This window comes from Myripristis murdjan, chromosome 10 (assembly GCF_902150065.1).
Source record: "Myripristis murdjan chromosome 10, fMyrMur1.1, whole genome shotgun sequence".
Classification (NCBI taxonomy): Eukaryota; Metazoa; Chordata; class Actinopteri; order Holocentriformes; family Holocentridae; genus Myripristis; species Myripristis murdjan.
This window is the reverse complement of record NC_043989.1, coordinates 24,924,737-24,944,361: the sequence shown is the minus strand read 5'-3', so window position 1 is coordinate 24,944,361 and position 19,625 is coordinate 24,924,737. Positions and strand designations below refer to the sequence as shown.

The window sequence follows — 19,625 nt, the reverse complement described above, 5'->3', positions numbered from 1 at the left end:
ATGTAGAGAGAGAGATAAACAATAGTATTCAGTGTAAAATAAATCACTTTCACTGGCAGCTCGGGGGTCAATCAGAGAGACGTCCAACTTGGTCAGTCATTCTTTGGGTGTCCACTTCATTGGTCTGTTAGTGAGACTCATGTTAGAGTTGCTATATTTCCGACGGTCCCTAAACGCGGCTTCACGCTCCGCCGGAAGTAGCGTCACTTCCAATCCAGGAGCCCAAACTCGCCTAAGCAGCTAGCGCGTTAGCCGAGGCAACGATGTCAGGTCTGGAGGAGACTTCCAACGAGTCCTCGGAGCTCAAAGAGGACAACGACTTTGACGTGGAGGTGGAAGGACATGTTGAGGTCGACTACGCCAGCGACCCGTTTAGATTATATATGTTTTACAGGTAGCGCTTTGTTTGCATCTCTTCTCGGTGTTTGGGTGGCTAGCTGCTAGCTGTCAACGCTAACGGGTCTCCACCAACATTAGATTGATTAAACAACAATATAACTCTATAAATTAATTACCTACAGAATAACCAACATGACTGGTACCAATGCCAGTAAATTTCTCAATTAAGGCGCAGTGTGTAGAAACGGACTTATGTTGTTTATGACTTTTTTCTGTGAATTAAAAATGCTGCCACTACTGCTAACTTACAGCAGAGTAACCTGGGAGAAACATGAACACTTTCAGTTTTAGAGGTGAGATGACCCTCACATGGTGAAATCTGCCAAACCGCGGGTACAATCAGAACTATTGGCACATTTATCCAGATAAGAATAGACAGCACTGAAACCTGCCTTGGATTAGATTAGATTAGCTCAGTCAGTAAATCAGCAAGTTAGCAGCCACCTGATGTTAACCTTACACTAATTTGTGGTCTGCATATTTATTCTTTTTACATATGCTCAACTTCTGTTTCTGTGTTAATATGTTTGTAGGATTAATGCACATATTCATTCATAATGCACATACTTTTTCTTTGTTCTTTTCTCTGTGATATTTTCTTTTTTTATTTCTTATAATTCAACTTGTGCTTATAATATATTTCTCTTGAGAATTTGAGCCACTGCAGCTAACCCAGTTTCCCCCTGTGGGGGTCAGTAAATTATTTCTGATTGTGATTGTTGACTCTCTGGTTCATGTCAAATGACAATCCCCCCTGATTTTCCGTTTCAGAGACAGGAAAGAGTGGGCAGACCTGGAGCCAGTTCCCCAAGACGACGGACCAAATCCGGTGGTGAAGATTGCCTACTCAGAAAAGTGTAAGATTGTACATCTGTCAGTGGACTCAACATGGTGTAGTCAGGGACAACGAAATCTATTGCAGTTTGTTAGGTGGGAAATTTGAAAGGAGGTTTGATTATCAGCTAATACAGTGCAGTGTGATCTTAACTTAAATAATGTTCCTCACTGGACACCGAGGCGTGCAGGCCGTGTTTGCAGAGGTGTAAGGTGGACTTGATTTGTGGCTCTGGTGCGGCCAAGTTGGTTACACTGTAGTCTGATAATCCCTGTTATGTATTTCTCCCACAGTCTCAGACGTGTATGACTATTTCCGTGCGTTGCTGAAGAAGGATGAAAGAAGCGACCGGGCTTTTGCCTTGACAGCTGAAGCCATTGAGCTGAATGCTGCAAATTACACAGTATGGTGAGCATGCTGCACCTTTAGAACATGGGGAATGAATGAATGAATGAAAAATATTATTTATTAGCAGTGATTCATTTGCACAACTTAATGGGTAAGAGCATTTTTTATAAGCTGATATTTTGTAGTGGCTCAGTCCTTGTTAGATTTAATTTTCTTTTTAATGTCATTGTTTAGAGCTTTAGAGCTGAAAATATTAAAGCATTTGGGTGTCTGGTGATGTGCAGGCACTACAGGCGAGTGCTGCTTCAAGCCTTGCAGAAGGACCTGAGGGAGGAGATGAGGTACATAACTGACATCATCGAGGAGCAACCCAAAAACTACCAAGTCTGGTGAGCGCTGTCCCTTCACATCCATGCGCTTGTTGTTGCTCCAGCATGTGACGCTAAACACGAGTACATTGTTTTCTGTCATGATTAGGGTCCTTTCTTTGCTACTGTATGCAGAGTGTATATACAGGATCCAGCATTAACTGAATTATGAGCAGGCCTTTTTAAAATGAGCCATCCAGGAACTCACTTCCAGGCATTGTTGCTCCTTTCATTACTGCTGTGCCAAAAGTTCAAGCTGCTGTTAATTAGACAGATGTTTAGGAGAGAATGGCCACCAGGAGACAGTGTTCGGTATTTGGAAGACACAGGGGAAAAATGATGCACTATTGCAGTTCTTTTTTTTTTTTTTTTTTTTTTTTTTTTTTGTCATTTTTTAATTGTTACTGGTTCAATTTAAAATAATGACATCGGTATCATATGAAACTAGAAGGCCTAAGGACCAAAGTTAGGCAAAATTTTTGTAAGTGAAAATCTGGCATGACCATTTTCAAGGGGGTCCCTTGACCTCTGACCTCCAGATCTCTGAATGCAAATGGGTTCTCTGGGCAGCCACGGCTCTCCCCTTTGCAGACATGCCCACCTTCTGTCAATCCCATGCAGCTTGGGCCACAAACCGTGCAGGTTTTTGCATGCAGTATAAACATGTTCTTGTGGCCTGTTGTAAAATGTTGTATTTGTACAGACTGAAGGCTAAACAGTCTTGGAGCTGCATAAATTGGGTTTCGCTGGAAAGCTGCGACTCTTGTGGATTTAATGAGCCACATTTGATTCATGTGTGATGATGTTCGCCCCGTAGGAGCCATTTCATTGTAGTCAGACCTTTTTTACAAACTTGACATCAGTGTATGAATTTATTGTGGACAATCACAGCTCTATGGAACTTATGTCAACAAACTAGAGGATTATTAAAAAACACAAATTGCAATACGTAAGGAATCAGCATCCAAATATCGTGATAGTATCAAATTGGGAGATAAACATATCATATCAACCCTGCAGGGTTGGTTGAATAATTTCCACAATGGAAAGAGTTAAATATCTGCATACACTCAACAAAATGATGATGATGGTGTCTTAAAAAAGAAAACAGCGTTTGACTGTTCGTAGGTCTATGGAACAAGATAATGTGGAGTTTGATTTTACTTTGATGGAAATTGTCATTTAGATGCTCATAAAGCTAACAGTCTCAAAAATAATAATTCATTAAAGTTGAGTGAGCTTAAATTTAGTGGAAATTTTCATACAACTGACCCATCACACATATTTTTTGTATCAAGTGTTCACCCTTTATTGCCTTCAGCCAGCCATCTTTGATTCCATGGGTCAGTAATTGCTCTTGATTTTACTAAAACAAAATGCTTTTAAAATTCAATTTAAAAAAACTCACACTTGTCATTCTGTGTGTAGTCGTATGCTCAGTACTTCCCAAACATGTGTATTTGCCCTCAAATATTGCTGCAGAGACCACTTCTGAAAACTCCTCTCATGCACAGTCAGGAAGCATGCATGCACCAACGTGCATTTTACTGGACGAGCAGCTTGGACAGACACACTTGTGCAAGCAGGCAAGCAGTTTTCATGGTGCTGAGTTTGCTGACACATGAGAAACGGGCCCTGGTCAGTCCAGCTGACATCAAAGCTCACTCTTACAAGGGAGACCATGTCAAGACCACAGCAGCACATCTGAGTGCAGACAGACCAACACTGAAACAGTTCTCAATTAGCAGACAGTCTGAAACAGCAGCAGGAGAGGGAGAACAGGGACATTTCTAAAATAACAGACTGTGAATAAGAATATATTTCTGAACTCCTCATTGCAGGCATCACAGGCGCATGGTGGTTGAGTGGTTGAACGACCCCTCTGAGGAACTGGAGTTCATCGCAGACATTCTCAGTCAAGACGCAAAGAACTATCATGCCTGGCAGCACAGACAGTGGGTCATTCAGGTAGGTGTTACAACTTTTATTAGAGCTCAACTCGCAAAATGGGAGTAAGATGAGGACGAGGCTCCAGTTTTCTGCCCACGAAGGCCCACTCTGCCTTCAGACTGCTCTCCCAAATCACTCGTTTAGTGATTTGGTTGGCTGCTTCAGCTCTTTTGGTCAGAACTGGTTAGTTTTTTCTTGATAACTGAGCTGAGCAGCTCTGGCAGGGTCAGGGACACTGACCAGAGCAAAACGCTGCATTTTGTCTCTTTGCCAACGCTTGTCTTATCCAAAATCCAGGAGTACAAACTATGGGACAATGAGCTGGAGTTTGTGGAGAAGCTTTTGGAAGAAGATGTGAGGAACAACTCTGTGTGGAATCAGAGACATTTTGTAATTTCCCACACTACAGGCTACTCCAGCCCAGCCATACTGGATAGAGAGGTTCAGTAAGTATCTTCACTGAAGATTTGTGAAGACTGGAACATTTAGTTAATTTCCAAGTGTCCAGATTTAAAGTGTTTACTTGAGTATTTACTTGAAAGTGAACTCTGTAAATGTAAAATGACTGAATGTTGAAAGTAAAACCCATAATTACATAAATAATGTACTTTTAGGCTAGTCAAGTAAAAAATATATATATGTGCTGAACTAAGATAGTAACAAAAGTGCCAGTAGTCAGACATTTTTGCAGTAACTTGGCAACTGCATTCCATTTGCCCCTAGAGTGAGCTGATCCTTTATTTTCGCTGTCTTTGTGCAAGGTACTGTCTGAACCAGATCCGGAAGGCTCCCCACAATGAAAGTGCATGGAACTATTTGAAAGGGTAAGAAGTGAAGCCTGCTGGGGGCTGAGCTGTGGTCTGTATCTAAATCCTAGGATTTCTCAAGGTGGAATCACACTGAAGTTTGACATTGATGTCTGCCATTTCTTCATCCCATGACAGTTCAGCTGACTAAATTCAGAATATACCGGCAAAGATGGAGAAGCTGACTGAATGTATCCCTCTTCTCCCTCTTCCTTTATCCCAGGATTCTGCAGGATCGAGGTATGTCGTCTCACCCGGGCCTGCTGGAGCAGGTCCTCGAGCTGAAGGAGACACATTGTTCACCTTATCTTCTAGCCTTTCTTGTTGACTGTTACGAGGATGCCTTGGAGAACAACAATCAGAAGGAGACTTTAAACAGGGCACTAGAGGTAAGTGGTCTTTTCTTTTGAGAGACACACTGCAAATCGAATGTTTGGAAAGAGACCAGGCTTGTCCTCAGTTTTTTAGAGCACTCTGTTTGGACCTAACCAAATCAAAGAGTAGAAATCCTCACACAGACAGTAAAGCAGACAGGATGAAGAAACAAAGCTTTTCCAAAACGGGAAGGTCAGTGTATACTCTGAGCTATCTCAGAAAGTTCTCCGGAAAAAGTTACTGGAAACCGAGTATTTTGACCATAGGCATGGTCTTACACAGCAGTATTCTTTTGAGACTTGTTTCAGACACTGGGCCGGCTGGGCAGAATGTGGCTGCAGTAGGTAAGTTTCCAGTTTGACAGGTAGCACTTGGTTTGTGAAATAAAGCAGTTCTGTTTGAGACAGGGCAGTTCTGTTGAATTGATGATTGGTTTGCAAACACTTTTTTCAGGAGAACATGCTGAGAGGCTACACCGAGCATCCTGTTTTGTAAAAGTAACATTTCAGTTCAAAGCCATTTACGATTTCCACATTAACAGCTGTTGTCGCAGAGCGGGACCCTGCGCCACACTGAATGTCAGGCTCAGTATTGAAGTGACTGGTGAAACGATGGCCATGTACCAAAATGTGAAATCCAAAGGGAGTCTAGATTTACAGGGAAACAGTGGAGGACAACGGGGGATGTCCTTCGTTAAATATTAAGTTCTGAGGATCACTTTGATCAATGCACAGCTCTGAGGAACTGAAACTGTACCCCTCACACCATGCCAGTGATCTTGTGTTTCCTCACCTTCTTTTCCAAAGGTTTGTGAATACCTGGCGCAGGAGAAGGACACCATCCGGAAGGAGTATTGGCTGTTTTTGCAGCGTTCTTTAGAGAGCAGATTCGGCCCGAGCGCCGCCTCTGGTGAACCTCTGGCCGACGGCACTGAACCTCCAGCAGGGCAGCAGGAGCTGAGCTAAGCGTCCACGAGGCTAATACCAATTCCGCTCTTACCCGGCATCACAAGTCTTTTCAGTTTGATCCTACTGTAAATTATTGTGCTGTTTATTACTGAAGTTTCTCAAGATGACGAATAACATGGGATCACTAGGGTTCAGAATGCATTGATGTATTACTTTGTCAGGGAATCTCCCCGCTGCTGAAATCTGATATCAAAAACGGTGTGTAACATGTCAGAAGTGAAAACAAAGCAACAGCAATGATTGTCACACATGAAATGTTACATCTCTAACGGAAAAAAATGGATTATATCTTAACTGTTTGTTTTTGTTGCTTTAGCTCAAGCCAGTAGTCTAGCGGTATATTGTTTGTTAAATGTAAAGGATTGGACTGGTACTCTGTATCTGCTGATACTTCAAGTACAGCACTGAATGTTTATTAGCCCTAAGAAAGTAGTACTGGTGAGTCCCTGCATTAACACATTACAAACTTATTGTATGAGATTTCAATCTAAGAACTAAGGACCACACCAAATGGAAGTGGACCCAGATAACAAATCGCTCAGTTGTTAATTTGGACTTATTTACCCAGTTGACCCAAGCAGCTCCTTTTGATTCTCACTCCTCCCTCAACCTGATAGCCACACGCCATTTACACTTGGAAGCTGCAGCAGTGCCATGAGTGTCACCTACCTGATCACCGAGTGTGTTCACATGCACACTAACATGCCATTAACATTCAGAATGAAAGTCTTTAGTTTTTTTTAGCTACTGCAGATGAATTTTGTTGTTAACAATATTCTGGTTGGCAAAAACCTGAATACTGATGTTAGCAGGAACACTGAGAAAATTTTGAATCTTAACTTTACTGTTTACTGTTTTGTTTTGGGGTTTGGGGGGGGGGGTAAACTACATGGTTAGGTTTCATGTAAACATCAGCAATTTTCTCTACATTGATGTATGTGGGTATCTATGTAAGTGGCTTTTGGAGATAAACTTAAACAACACTCCAGTATGGTTGTGCTTCAGTATTGTGCAAATGTAAATCCACTCATTGTAACAGGAATACAACCTTTCTGAACATTGTGGGGTTGTTAGTTGGCAAATGCACATATTGGTCATGTTTTATGGGATGGGGGGGGGGGGGGGGGGAGACATGAAAATAATAAAAAAAAAAAATCTTTATATACAGATATACGCCCTGTTTATAGATGTTTTTGTTCCCAGTGATGATGAAGCAACTGAGAGATGAGATGCTCTCTTATGTTGCTGTTTATACTTTCTGATCGATGACCTACATAACAGGCTTTTCCCCTGTCCAACTTTATATCCCCAGCCGTCACCACCCTGGCCCAGTTTGTTGCTTTAAATGAACCATTTTCCAGCTATCGGATGGATGGTTTGTTTTTCTTTGCCCCCTGATCTGTGGAGTCAGGTTGCCAGGAGGAAACCAACCATTGAGCTCCTGAGGGTACCCATCATGCCTTGGACATCCGTAGAGCTGTAGGAAGGCTTTACACCACCACATGCAGCTGCTTCTTCTCCTGGAGACATTTCAGCACCAGTTTCTAACCAGGCAGTCAGTACGAGGTGGAAAGAAAACTTTTATAGATACTTGACATTTGAGGAGCACTGATTCATTTGTTTTAGACTGTGGTTTTTCTGGCTGAGTATTTTTAGCGAGCAAACTTCTTTTATTCTTTGACATATGAGCAATGAGAACCATGTTAAATCTGTTGCCTACAAGCTGTTAGCAGGCAACTGAGCAAATCTTTTGTGATGATGTGTGCCTTTCTTGTTATGGCACAGAGAATAAAGGCCATGGTGTGTCAAAGGGCATTGTAGCACAATGGAACATAAAGCTCTGTAGATTGTCACAGGGCATTGTGACACCATTTAACATAAAGCCTAAAGCTTGATGACAAGCAGGAGACTGAGATAAGATAAGATCTCTAATAAACCTATTTAATATTCATTTTGTTGCAGTTAGGCCTGTAATTTGGCATCAAATCAAATGAAAAACATGTAGCAGAAGGCTATTGAATAGAAAAGTATAACAGCACAAAATCTGGTTGCTAGTGAATATGAATATTGGCCTCACTGTTTACGCACCTGCTGAAACACAAGAACAGACAATGACTACCAGGCTTTTCTGTTTCATGTCCATTGTAGGGCCAACAGTGCCCCCTGGTGGTTGTATTGTGGTAACACAAAAAGCTTAGCCTCCCAACTAAATGCCCAGCCCACAGGGGGTACCCCCAACACCACCACCCCATTATGCACGAAACACCCAGGCTCCTTTCAGTCGGCAAGCTATCTGATTCATTACAAAGACAGCTCTGCACCCCGGCTGCAGTAAAACAACTCTGTTTCCTACCTGTTGCTCATGACTGATGCCCACAACAGCAGTTATCATAATTGCTTGTGATGCCACTGGCTACTTATTAAAATGCATGCACAGAAAAAAAAGGAAAGATACCATGGATTAACAGGAGGCTGGTGTATCGGTGCAGAGACCTGGCGAGGATCCAGCTTGGTTTTGAAACATCTGTTTCTCACAAACGGTGGGAAAGGCAGCTTGTACTGTGTGGGTTTCTACATCCTCTGGGTTGATTATGGAGTCAGCCATGCATCTTTTCATGCTGAGCAATGGCACGGTTCAGCTGAGATCCATATAGCACAAGAATAATTTTGCAGGGGCTCCAATTCCCATAAATAGCTCCACAATGCAAATCAATGTCGCTCAAATCAGTCAAAGTTTCCCAATCACCACATTAACTACCTTGTAGGCTGTACTCACCTGTTTTATATTAATGTGATCATAATCATCAAACACTTCTCTTTCATCCTGACTATTCTTGTTCAACTGGACTGGTCAGGAATTGTGGGAAAAAATCTTTTAATTAAACTATGAATGAAAAACAAATCTTGTTTAAGGCATAGTCTCCCAATGTCTGTGGTCATATTTATGCTGAAAACATCTGTACATATAATCCCTCCAGACTGCCAGCCAGTGCCTGAATGATGTCTACATTTGCATTCAGCGTTTTTCAGTGTAACAAAAGGAAATGAAGAACAATACACACTGTCTCTGTACTCTGTAGTGTAAATCTGCTCTCTGTATTGAGTTTTGTGGGTGTGATTTGGCCCTTGTTGGGCTGTCTGGGCGCTGCTCTTACTCTTTTGAAAAGATGGTTTCCCCAGACATTCTTCCATTAAAAGTCACTCCACGATAGAAAACTAACTGAAATCTGATTTTTGTTTGGCAATGAAGGCTATTACTACATCAAGTCTTGGAAAAAAATTTAGGATCAGTGAGGGTGATGCAAGTTAAATTGAATTTTGATTAAAATGATGCCAAGGAATATCTTTGATTTTCTTTGCATTTCGTTTTAATGATGGTTATGATGATGATGATGATGGTAATGCATGCTGGCAGTAATTGCAGTAGTCATAATGTTGATGGGATAGAGTTTTTGGAGGCTGATATTTTTCTGTTGTAATTGCTGATAGCTGCTGCTCAATAGGTTTGAATTTTTTTGTATGAAAAACATAATAAACTCAGTAAACCTACATGTCCTTGGCCTCATCTTGTCCAGACTTGCTCTCCTTCCTCCTCTGTATGGACCTCATGGTTCTGGTTGAGTCCCTGTTTGGGTTACAGATTGGTTGAACCCCCTCCCTGTTCAAGCCAAGAGTGGAACTACTCTAGACTCATTAATATTTATGGGCCAACACAGGGTTTTACAGGCCTGACCTGTCACCGCTCTTGTAACTGCTGGTGTAAAATGGCATTTCAGATGCCCAAGCAGTCTCTTCACAGCTGCCTCTTGGCACAGCTAAGCACGCACGCGCACACACACGCACACACACACACACACACACACACACAGTGACATGTAATAATTTAAGCTTTAAAGAGCAGTAATAAAACAAGATTGGAGGAAGAGGTGATGTTACCTCACAGAGGAATCTATCTGCATCCCTCTGTATGTTGGTGACAAGTTTATGTTAGAACTGAATCGGCATTCTTGCCCTCATCCTGTTGAGTAAATAAACTGTAGTGTGGTGACCTTTTGTGTGTTGACTTCATAAAAATGATAAATATTTCATAGATATTACTGCGTTTTGCTCTCATACTGGGCCACCTTGACTGTCTTCCACCTCTTGCAGGCTTACTGAGCAGCGAATGGGGTTTTAGAGGATATTGTCTTGCCTATTAAGGTGAGAATTACTCTCCTCTTCAGTAACATCAGTCCTGGTTTGTGACCATGACTGGGCAATTGGCTGTGTTATAGAGGTGGGCTGAGGCCCCTCTGTGTTGCTGATTGAAAATACATGCAGTTAACGAGTTCTGCTTCATCAAATGCGTTTGACAATTACATTCAGTGGTTTTCCCTTGGGATTCAAAGTGTGCATACCTGTGGCTGCTATTAGCATGTGTTAACTTAGTCATTTCCTGAGCAAGCTGAGAGCTGGCCTGGACCATGTTTATTTCCACAGCCCTTAATCACAGTTACAGTCTCAAAGGGCTTCACAACGCCCACAGTTTGAAACAATAACTGTGAAAGGAGGCAGGAATCTGTTGAACAACAAACTGTGGCTATTATCACACAAACCTCTACCAGAAGGACATCTTGTTTTGCTCCTGAAGCCTGGGCTGGGCTCCTGCTTGGGTCAAAGTGAGTACGGTAGTAGCTTCAGTCAGTCTCACTGTTGCTGTGGATGGTGATGACAGAGGGAAATGCCTCACTGCTGCCAAAGGATGGACCCAGACTGGCAGAAATGTCCTTTGCCAGGAAGGAGGACTTTCCACTGGGGGAAAAGGGCCAATCACTCGACTAATCAGCTGATCAACAACACATTATTCACAGCACCTTCCCTAATCTGCTAACATATGCAAAGTGGTAATGACTGGATTAGTCTCATGCTCACACACATGTTGAACGCTGTGCTGATACAGTCAGTTTCACATTTTTACATCCAGGTTAAGTGGATTTGGGAACAACAGATTGTGTAAAATTCTGCTAACAGGGCAGGTCTTGGGATTATAAAACCTCCTGTTTTAGCTATTTTTTTTTTCTTTCCTGATAGCTTTTGGAACTCATTTTGAGATTTCATCGATGGATTCAGATAGCTCTGGCTCCTTGCCACATCTCAGATCTTTTAATCCCTTATGAGCCAGATTGCAACCTGAGATGCTCAGGCAGAGGCCGTGCCAGGCAGCCTGAAGTTCAGGCTCCGCACCAAATATAAGAGGCCTTTGCCCTCTTGACTGTTTGGCTTTGCCAGAGTCTGAGAAACTCAGTCTGGTAAAACCAATATCATCCTTTAAATCACCTTTTAAAATACATTTTTAAACATGGGGATTAAAAAAAAAAAAAAAAAAAAAAAAAAAAACTTAAAGTAATTTTATTTTCATTTCGTATGCCTACTGTGATCCTGCTAAAAATCCATGTCTGGCACAGTGGCTGTGTCATTGTCAGCACACTGTAGCAGTGTGGCTTGCCAAGCACTGTTTTGAAAAGTACTATTTTTTTAATAAATGCAAGCACACCTCACATTAGTCTTTTGATGGGAAACAAAAATTGGACTTAATAAGGCAACATTTACTTTTAGACGACAGGCTACAGGCTATCAGCTGCTTCGTTTGCCATTATAACATCGACTTGTGATGACTCACTTTTCCTTGTAGTTCTGGGAACAAACAGACAAACAGACCAGTCTCTGAGCAGGACTTTCTTCACTTCAAGGTCATTTATGCTTTTCAAGACAGATCAGACTGTGGCAATTATGTTCCATCCCAGACAACAGCTTCTGTTTCCTCACACCGAAGTTCTCAAATGCTAGAAGTGCAGCGTGTGTTTGCAGGATCTTTTGACAGGAGAGATGCTGGCAAGTCCAGTCGGTTTGTGGAGGTTTTCAGCACCATGGACAGCGCTCGACATCCCAGCCTCCATCTGGCGTTATTTACCTTTTTTTTTTTTTTTTTTTTTTTTATTCCGGCAAGGTACAGCATACTGTCAGGAGTCTCTATGAGAAACGCCTACAGTAATCTTTGAAAACATTTTATAAGGATAGCAAAATTACAGTCTATATAAAATCCTATAGAAACGTTATAGGAGATAAATCACTGCAAGACGTAAACAGGGATGTCATGGGAAGTAAATCCACTTAAACACAGTTTACACCCCTTTTATTTACAGGAACCCAGTTTATCCGCTGCTTAGGTTAACATAAATCTTTATAGAGCAGATAGTGACGGCAATAATGACTTTTGAGGGGGTAAAACTAACAATGTGAATATATATATATGTATATATATGTGTGTGTGTGTGTGTGTGTGTGTGTGTGTGTGTGTGTGTGTGTGTGTCTTTCTTTCGGTGTTTGTTTTAGTCTAAGGTCATTCATCATTTTTAACACTAGGAAAATGTCATTAGGCTACACACCCGCTACGCTGCTGGATATATGAAGTCCCTTAAGGCGCTGTGCAGGCCTGCAGGTCACTGGTCAACAGCACCTCAAGTCTCCGAGGCTCCAGCAGCCGCCTCCATCTCCACCTCCACCTGCCAAGAAACACACACACACACACACACACACACACACACACACACACACACACACACACACACACACACACACACACACACACACGCACACACACACACACACACACACACACACACACACACACATTTCAATCCGGAGACTTGGGAGGCTGCAGATAAGACTCCTTCTCCATGGGGAAGAGAGAAAAAACTTTGTTTACCAGAGTGCTACTCGTGTCTAACGCTGCGGATGGGCGGCTAGGTGACGAACGGGGGGTGGAAGTGATCATTATTACCCGTTTGGCTCAATATGGATCATCGATAAGGCAGCTGCAGAGAGAGAGGGGGAGAGAGAGTATACGCGTTGTTTCCATTAATTATTTATATTTCCCCGTGAAGCGGCGGGGATGCGAGAGAGACGCAACAACGGCGAGGATCACCCGTATTGAACCGGAGGACTCGCCGGCAGACGATGTCCCAATGTGAGAGCGGTGCTTCCAGAGGAGACGAGGAGGACGAAGGAGGATGAAGAAGGGGGGAGAAGCGGGATCGAGAGCGGCAGAGGTGGAATATAATGAAGTTGAGTGGGAAAGGACTGTGCACCGTCTTCTCCAGCACCCTCCTCTTCGTGTGCGCCTTGAGCGAAGTTGTCGTTGGATTAAAATGCATCTCGCTGGGATCTACGGTGAAAGCGCATTTCCACCTCGGCGCCGCGGCAGGGGCTTTCTACTCCGGGATACTTGTGGGAATCGGCCAGGTCCTGCTGAGCTCGGCGCTGCTCTGTTGCATGGAGAAGCCCGGCTGCAGGAATTTCTTTCTCCTCGGTGTTGTGGTCTTCTTGTTGGGGGTCCTCACCGCCTTCTCCGGCGCAGTGGTGGACGGAGACACAGTTTCTCTGGTGGAGAGGAAATATTCACACTACTGCCTCCACTCTGTGGTTGTAAACCCTGCCTGCGAGCAGTTGAAGGATTACCAGCGGAGTCTGGTCATCTCCACTGTTCTCAGCACCCTGGAGTGCCTCCTTGGGCTCATCAACCTGCTGATCATCAAAAGGTACAAAACAGCGCAGTTTTACAGGAGCCGGCAGTCTCAGAGGCAGAGTGCCGGCGCTATCATCTTCAACGAGGAGCGGGACTTTTCCTCAGCTGAATTCCAGCCGGTTTCTTACATTAACCTGGGTGTTTTTAACGTGTTTGACGAGACGGGCGGCGAGGTACAGTGCGGGGGACACCCGTCGATCGAGCTGCCGGGATACTCGCCCTCGGATCCGGAGCTCAATCACTCCTATCCGTTCTCCTACCCGCTCCCCAGCGAACTGCCGCCCGCATACGAAGACATTTTCCCCGCCGAGGCATGCAACACATAGCCGCTCCGGAGCAGCCTCCAGCAGTGCTTTTCCTCTGCTGTGACAATCACTGACTTTTGTGCTTTAACAGTCCAGTAAGTTACACACAAAAAGGACAATATAGTGACTAGTGAATTTTAAGCCGATTCCTTCTCATGATATTTTCGTACACCATCTCTCTGCCTGGTTTTCTCGGTATAGCTTTATTGTGAATCACCCGTCAGACCGATGTAGTTCCAACAGCTCAAAGTAATATAGGATATATAGGCTCAGTGCAGGCAGATCAAGATCCCCATAAACGCAACAGACCAGCTTGCTAATATAACAAAACGCAGAATTTGTGTTCTGAATGTTTGCTGTTAACATTTTTACATGTGAATAAAAAGTGTATTGAACCTCATGCGATGTCATAAAACTCCCCCGGGCTGTGGTGGAAAGCCAGATCCCTCTGAGCTGGCTGTTTTTATCCATATCGAATCTGTTTCTTTTTTTTTTCAGAGGCTTGAAAAAGTGCTGTCTTGGTGTTATTTTGCTGCTTGTCACGGTGCTGGCGCCTGTGCAATTCACGGAATTCCCCTTTTCCTTTTGGCTCAATCACACCATTTACTTGTTTTACTTACCTCCAATAGTCATAGCGGTGAAAGCAGCCAAGGCCTATGCACATTAGAAGAAACAAATGATTTAATTTCTGATACATTTGTTATCATTCAGGAGAACATCAGCGCATGCTAATCTGATGACAAAAAGACTTACACTGTGCGTTTTTTTTTTTTTTTTTAATGGTTTCCACTTTAAGGCTCTGTGTTGTCCAAATTGCCATAAGCAATTTAAGCAACGCTGGCTCTTTAAACCAACCAGTGCTTTAAACTGTTGAAGGGGAATAAGGGGAATGAACCTGCTTGCAGAAGCAAAAGGGAGCTGAGGGACGCTCTCCGTTTGATGTCAGTGAGCCTGAACACACCACAGCCCATTGACAGTAGCTTAAAAGTGGCAGGAGGGGGATGATCAAAACTCCCCAACATTTTGGACCCTTTAATGCACTCCCAAATGGGCCAAGCTGTCTGGATATGATACAGGCTGAAGACGATCTTATGCTGTTTTCATCAGTTTTCAGAGACTCAAACTGTGCAGCAGTGCTTCTCATACAGCTGCATTTGATATGACTTGAAATGATTTATTAACATGATCACACGCAGGTTAGCACATTGGCTCTCCATGTGGATCCTTATCCTGTTTCCCCAGACCATCAAGACCTTTTCAGCCTCACTGTTATTAAGTCTGCTTGCCAGTCAGCACAATAATTCAGAGAAAATGGTTATTCTAATGATATTGGACTGTCATCATTATGTGCCCACCTTTCGACAACACCATTTTGGGCTTAATTAAATCTAAATGGTGAGGTTCCCTCAAATTGAAATCCTCAAATGAGAGTCCCTGGCCAATTGTGTGCTTGAAGGTGCTTTGCAGAAAAAAACAAAAAAAAAAAAAACAAAAAAAAAACTTTTTTCTGGCTCCATGCAGTAAAGCCTCCTCTCATATTATTCAAACCGTGTGATGATGCTTTCCAATCACTCATTCTACTCAGCTTGGGCTTTGCGTGACAGAGCCAGGCTGAATACAAGATATGGTTGAAAGAGGCTGTTGTTCTCTTTTCCTCAAAAGTTTGCTGCTTACAAAGAGACAAAAAAAAAAAAAAAAAAAAATCCATGAGTTAAGATTCACTTAACAGCAAACCCCACAAAACAAAAGAGGTCTCCAGGGAGCAGGCCTCCTTAAAGTTTCATGGCTGGGGTGACCAATGAAAGATTCGAGCAAAGCCACTGGAGGAGGCTCTATAAAAGCCACCCACCAGGCCTGTCTGCAAACAGACAACCACAACTTCAAAGCCTCGCAAAAATAAATAAATAAATAAATAAAGATCTAGGAGCACAAATAAGGTGTGTGCCCTTGCCAGCAGCAATCCTCCAACCTGAAGCACCAGGTAAAGAGACCCGGTCAGCAGCATCACATCTGGTTTAATGAGCTGGTTGGCCTCGATCGAAAGCACCAGGAAACTGACCACCAGATAGAAACGTAAGGCTGCAGACCAAGGATTTCTGACAGCTGCTCACAACAAAGGAATCCCAAGATCTATAACCTGCCCAAGACTTAAGAAATAGTGCAAATTCAGATGTATCATTGTAGACAGTTTCGATTTTAACCCCTCGACCCCACCTTCCTCATCCTTAAAACTCAGCTCACGGTGTTTCTTCCCCTCAGCAAGTCAAGACATCATGCATTGTATGTGCTACTTTAAGGCTCATGACCATCCAGCTCGAAAGCAGTTGGGTGACATGAAATGAGGCCAATTTTTCTCCTCAGAGAAAGCACGGCCGGGAACATTTCCTGATTTTCTGTCACCGAAGAACACCTCGAAATCTGGTAAAAGTGAGACATTTATTTTCTTGAAGATTAGCGGGCACTCTGGCTAATTTGACAGCACTTCTGCTTTTACTACATATGCTTGATATGCGGGCCGGGGTGCTTGGGAGAAAAGGTCAGATATTTTATGAGTGATGTCAAAATGAGATGGGAAAGGTCTGAGGTAAATTGGCCTCATTTGGTTGTACCCCACTGCTTTTGAATGGCAGCTATATGAGACTTAATGTGGTGTGAATAAACTTAAAATTGCTGATGAAACACCGGTCTATAATCGTGCTATGCCCTCCCCTCCTCTCCTCTCCCTCAATACTAGAGCCTTGACACTGCAGTGCTGGCTGTGTTTGCATTGTAGTTTATTGGATTGAAGGTATTTTCTATTCATACACTCATTGTCTAAGCTTTAGGATTGTATGCGGTTTAGTTGGATTTTCAGGATGCAAAGCGTTTATTTGCATTTGTAACATTTGAATCAGTCAAAAAAAGTTCCCGAAACTCTCTTTTTTTTCCCCATCTGCAAGTCAAACTTCTCACAAATGTCGCCAGATAAACCCAAAATTAAGATGGTTAAATAAATTGCTGATTGTATCTTTACAACTATGTGGGCCAGTAGAGAGAAGACAGTCACGACTGGTTAACGTCTGGCTATGGCTAACATTTTCTGACATTTACTGCTAAAATCTAATGCACTGATAAGTTGGGGAGATTATTTTGCCAGGGTTGAATTTGACAGCCAAAAGCCAAATGATGAATTCAAGTTTTCTGCAACTGGAAAAGAACTTTTCTATTCCCACTGATGAGTGAATTAGTGAAGCAGGACCATAACATGACTAGACAGTGCCAGTGCCTTTAAACGGCATCGCAGCTCAAAGCAAAGCAAACCCAGCTCGCCTGAATCAGTCCCCATGGAGTCTCTCAGCTCATAATGACTGTATTGATTTTCATAATAGACAGCATGATCTGCCCACTTTGTTCATGGGTCCTTCCTCACTGGGATTAAGGGTGCCACCTTTTGTTTTCGTCCCAGTTGTGACCCATAGTTTGATAACCACTGATCTGTAAAACTACTTTCTTGGCCACGTCAAAGTGCAGGAAAACATCCGACACATGAACCGTCCCATCAGTTTGATCTGACTCCGTCTGACTTGCTGATGTGTCTCTGGAGGGAGCTGCCTTTAGATATCAGCTTCATTAGATGTGATTTTGATGGAGTGAGAAAGCTGTGTGAAGTGCATGTCACCTTCAAAATTAATTTGTGGGACTCTCAAATAATGGATCCTAATGGGTGTAATGGATTATTCATACTGAGAGCTGCCCAAGGCAACCGGTGGCGTTTAATGGTAGCCACTGATCAGCTCTACAGGTTTAGTGCCTTGCTCAAGAGTGGTTGCCGTTCATTTCCATTCCCTGCATTCGTCTCACCAGCAGGTCCTGGTGATTTAAGCTGAAGACCTTTTGGTTAAAAGCCCAGCTCTCTAACTTTTAGACTTCCACCGCCTCCAAACATGCCAGGTCTTCCCCAGAGAAATTATGAAGAGGCTTGCTCTCACTGCTGTATTAATGTCAAGTGTGTTTTATCGCTACTTTTACCACTAATGGCCAGCCAAAACTGCTTTAAATTGTCACCAACACATGTATCTCTGAGTGATTTCCCCAGTAAGTGTGCGGACTGTGTCTTTCAAGATAGTTTATGATATGCAGTCGACAATCTAATGCACTTCTTCTCTCTGCTGTTTCAGAAGCATAATGATGAGTAATTGCCCATTTTAAAAAAGCAGAGGCACGTCAGGACGTAATGTAGGACAGTCTATTATCCTAAGATCTGTGTTCTCTGCGGTCTCGAGGCTTTTTTTTTCCTGAGGGAAGATCCTTTGTTGGATAGCAGTGCTGCATTAGTGTAATGACAGCCTCCGGCACTGGTCACACAAAGTGAAAAAAAAAAAACAAAAAACGCTGACTTGCATCTCAAAGTTCTTCACTGAGGAATATGAGGGAGGGTTTCTGCACAAGTGATTACACTGCAGATATTTGGATGACTGATGTGCACGGGCAGGGGTGTACAGCTAGGGTGGGCTGACGGAGCCCCAAAGTGAGGAAGCGAGATCGGGAAAACCGTCTGCAGGACTTGAGAAGCGGTTAGTCAATTAACTCACTACTATGTGTAATAAGTTTTTAAACGCTGTAGTATCGCTCTTATAATCGCTCACTCCGAGAAAATAATAGTCTCGCTGCAGAGGGACAAGCAAAGAGGCACGAAAAGGCAAAAGGTTCACAGACAGTAATAGTCTGCATAATATTTTTCTCTCCATCTGCAAACTTGTTTGAATATATGTCAAGGGCAAAACAGCCAGGCATACTTATGGCAAAAAGATCAATATCCACTAAAAGCCTTTCATTAGACACACATCCATTTGTCTGTGTGGAGCTGCCAGGGAAAGTTGCGTCTGGAAAAGCTCCAGCGGCTTTTAAAAGCCCACGTTGAGCGTTTCCTGACAAAAACTGTGGTTCATTACCTATGTGTGAACTTCCGAGCCATTAGACCTGCTGGGGCCACAGCTCGTGTGCTCGGTTCCTCTTCGTACACTTGTTAAAGAGTGTGGAGGCTCTCTGATTGTCAGCGTTCACAGTTCAAGAGCTCTCACTGCAGCTGAGCACACAGTGAACAACACACACATCTTCATAAGGAAATGTGTCTTAATTCCATCCATTTTCTGTACCTGCTTGTTCATAATCTGTGTTACTCTGGCTGTAATAATAATAAAAATAATAATAAAAAAAAATGACAATAACAATAATGATTATGATGATTACAATACTACTACTACTATTACTACTACCACTACCTCTAATGATGATGATGATGATGATGATGATGATAATTATAAAAATAAATGTAACAACATCAACAACAACAACAACAACAACAACAATAATAATAATAATAATAATGACTATAACAACAACAACAATAACAATAATCACAATCATGATAATGGCATTTTAATGGCACACTCAAATATGCTTTACATAGACAAACAAAGATGATGATGATGATGATGATGATGACAATAATTGCACTTTTCTAAATACTCAAATATGCCTTACATAGACAAAAAACAATAAATAACCAAACACAAATACTCACATTGAGAAGAGAGGAAAATAGAGAGAACTCTGGGATTGCTGCTAATTGAATAGAATGTTGAAATGTTATTTTCATAATATTATTGTGATTAGTTGTATATTACGTTCCAGCGTCTGTGCTTCCAGATTTTCCAGCGGACAGTAG

At 42.6% G+C, this 19,625-nt stretch overlaps 2 protein-coding genes across 2 annotated transcripts; both read left to right on the top strand.

Moving 5' to 3' along the window:
• Positions 1–198: 198 nt before the first annotated feature.
• On the top strand, positions 199–7,166 carry fnta (farnesyltransferase, CAAX box, subunit alpha). Its single transcript, XM_030062531.1, has 9 exons — positions 199–394; positions 1,171–1,256; positions 1,528–1,642; positions 1,867–1,971; positions 3,792–3,918; positions 4,198–4,346; positions 4,662–4,724; positions 4,930–5,095; positions 5,888–7,166. Exons 1-9 carry the CDS (start codon positions 264–266, stop codon positions 6,044–6,046), a joined length of 1,101 nt encoding a protein of 366 aa, XP_029918391.1. The 5' UTR covers positions 199–263; the 3' UTR covers positions 6,047–7,166.
• A 5,981-nt stretch (positions 7,167–13,147) lies between these two features.
• On the top strand, positions 13,148–14,318 carry tmem271 (transmembrane protein 271). Its single transcript, XM_030062444.1, has one exon. The coding sequence runs from the start codon at positions 13,148–13,150 to the stop codon at positions 13,937–13,939; it is 792 nt and encodes a 263-aa protein (XP_029918304.1). The 3' UTR covers positions 13,940–14,318.
• The last annotated feature ends 5,307 nt before the right edge of the window (positions 14,319–19,625 follow it).

Coding starts and splice junctions, on each gene's coding strand:
- fnta (XM_030062531.1), top strand. CDS start 264: ATGTCAGGTCTGGAGGAGACTTCCAACGAGTCCTCGGAGCTCAAAGAG. Junction 1,257..1,527: donor GATTGCCTACTCAGAAAAGT/GTAAGATTGTAC, acceptor TTTCTCCCACAG/TCTCAGACGTGTATGACTAT. Junction 4,725..4,929: donor GCATGGAACTATTTGAAAGG/GTAAGAAGTGAA, acceptor CCTTTATCCCAG/GATTCTGCAGGATCGAGGTA.
- tmem271 (XM_030062444.1), top strand. CDS start 13,148: ATGAAGTTGAGTGGGAAAGGACTGTGCACCGTCTTCTCCAGCACCCTC.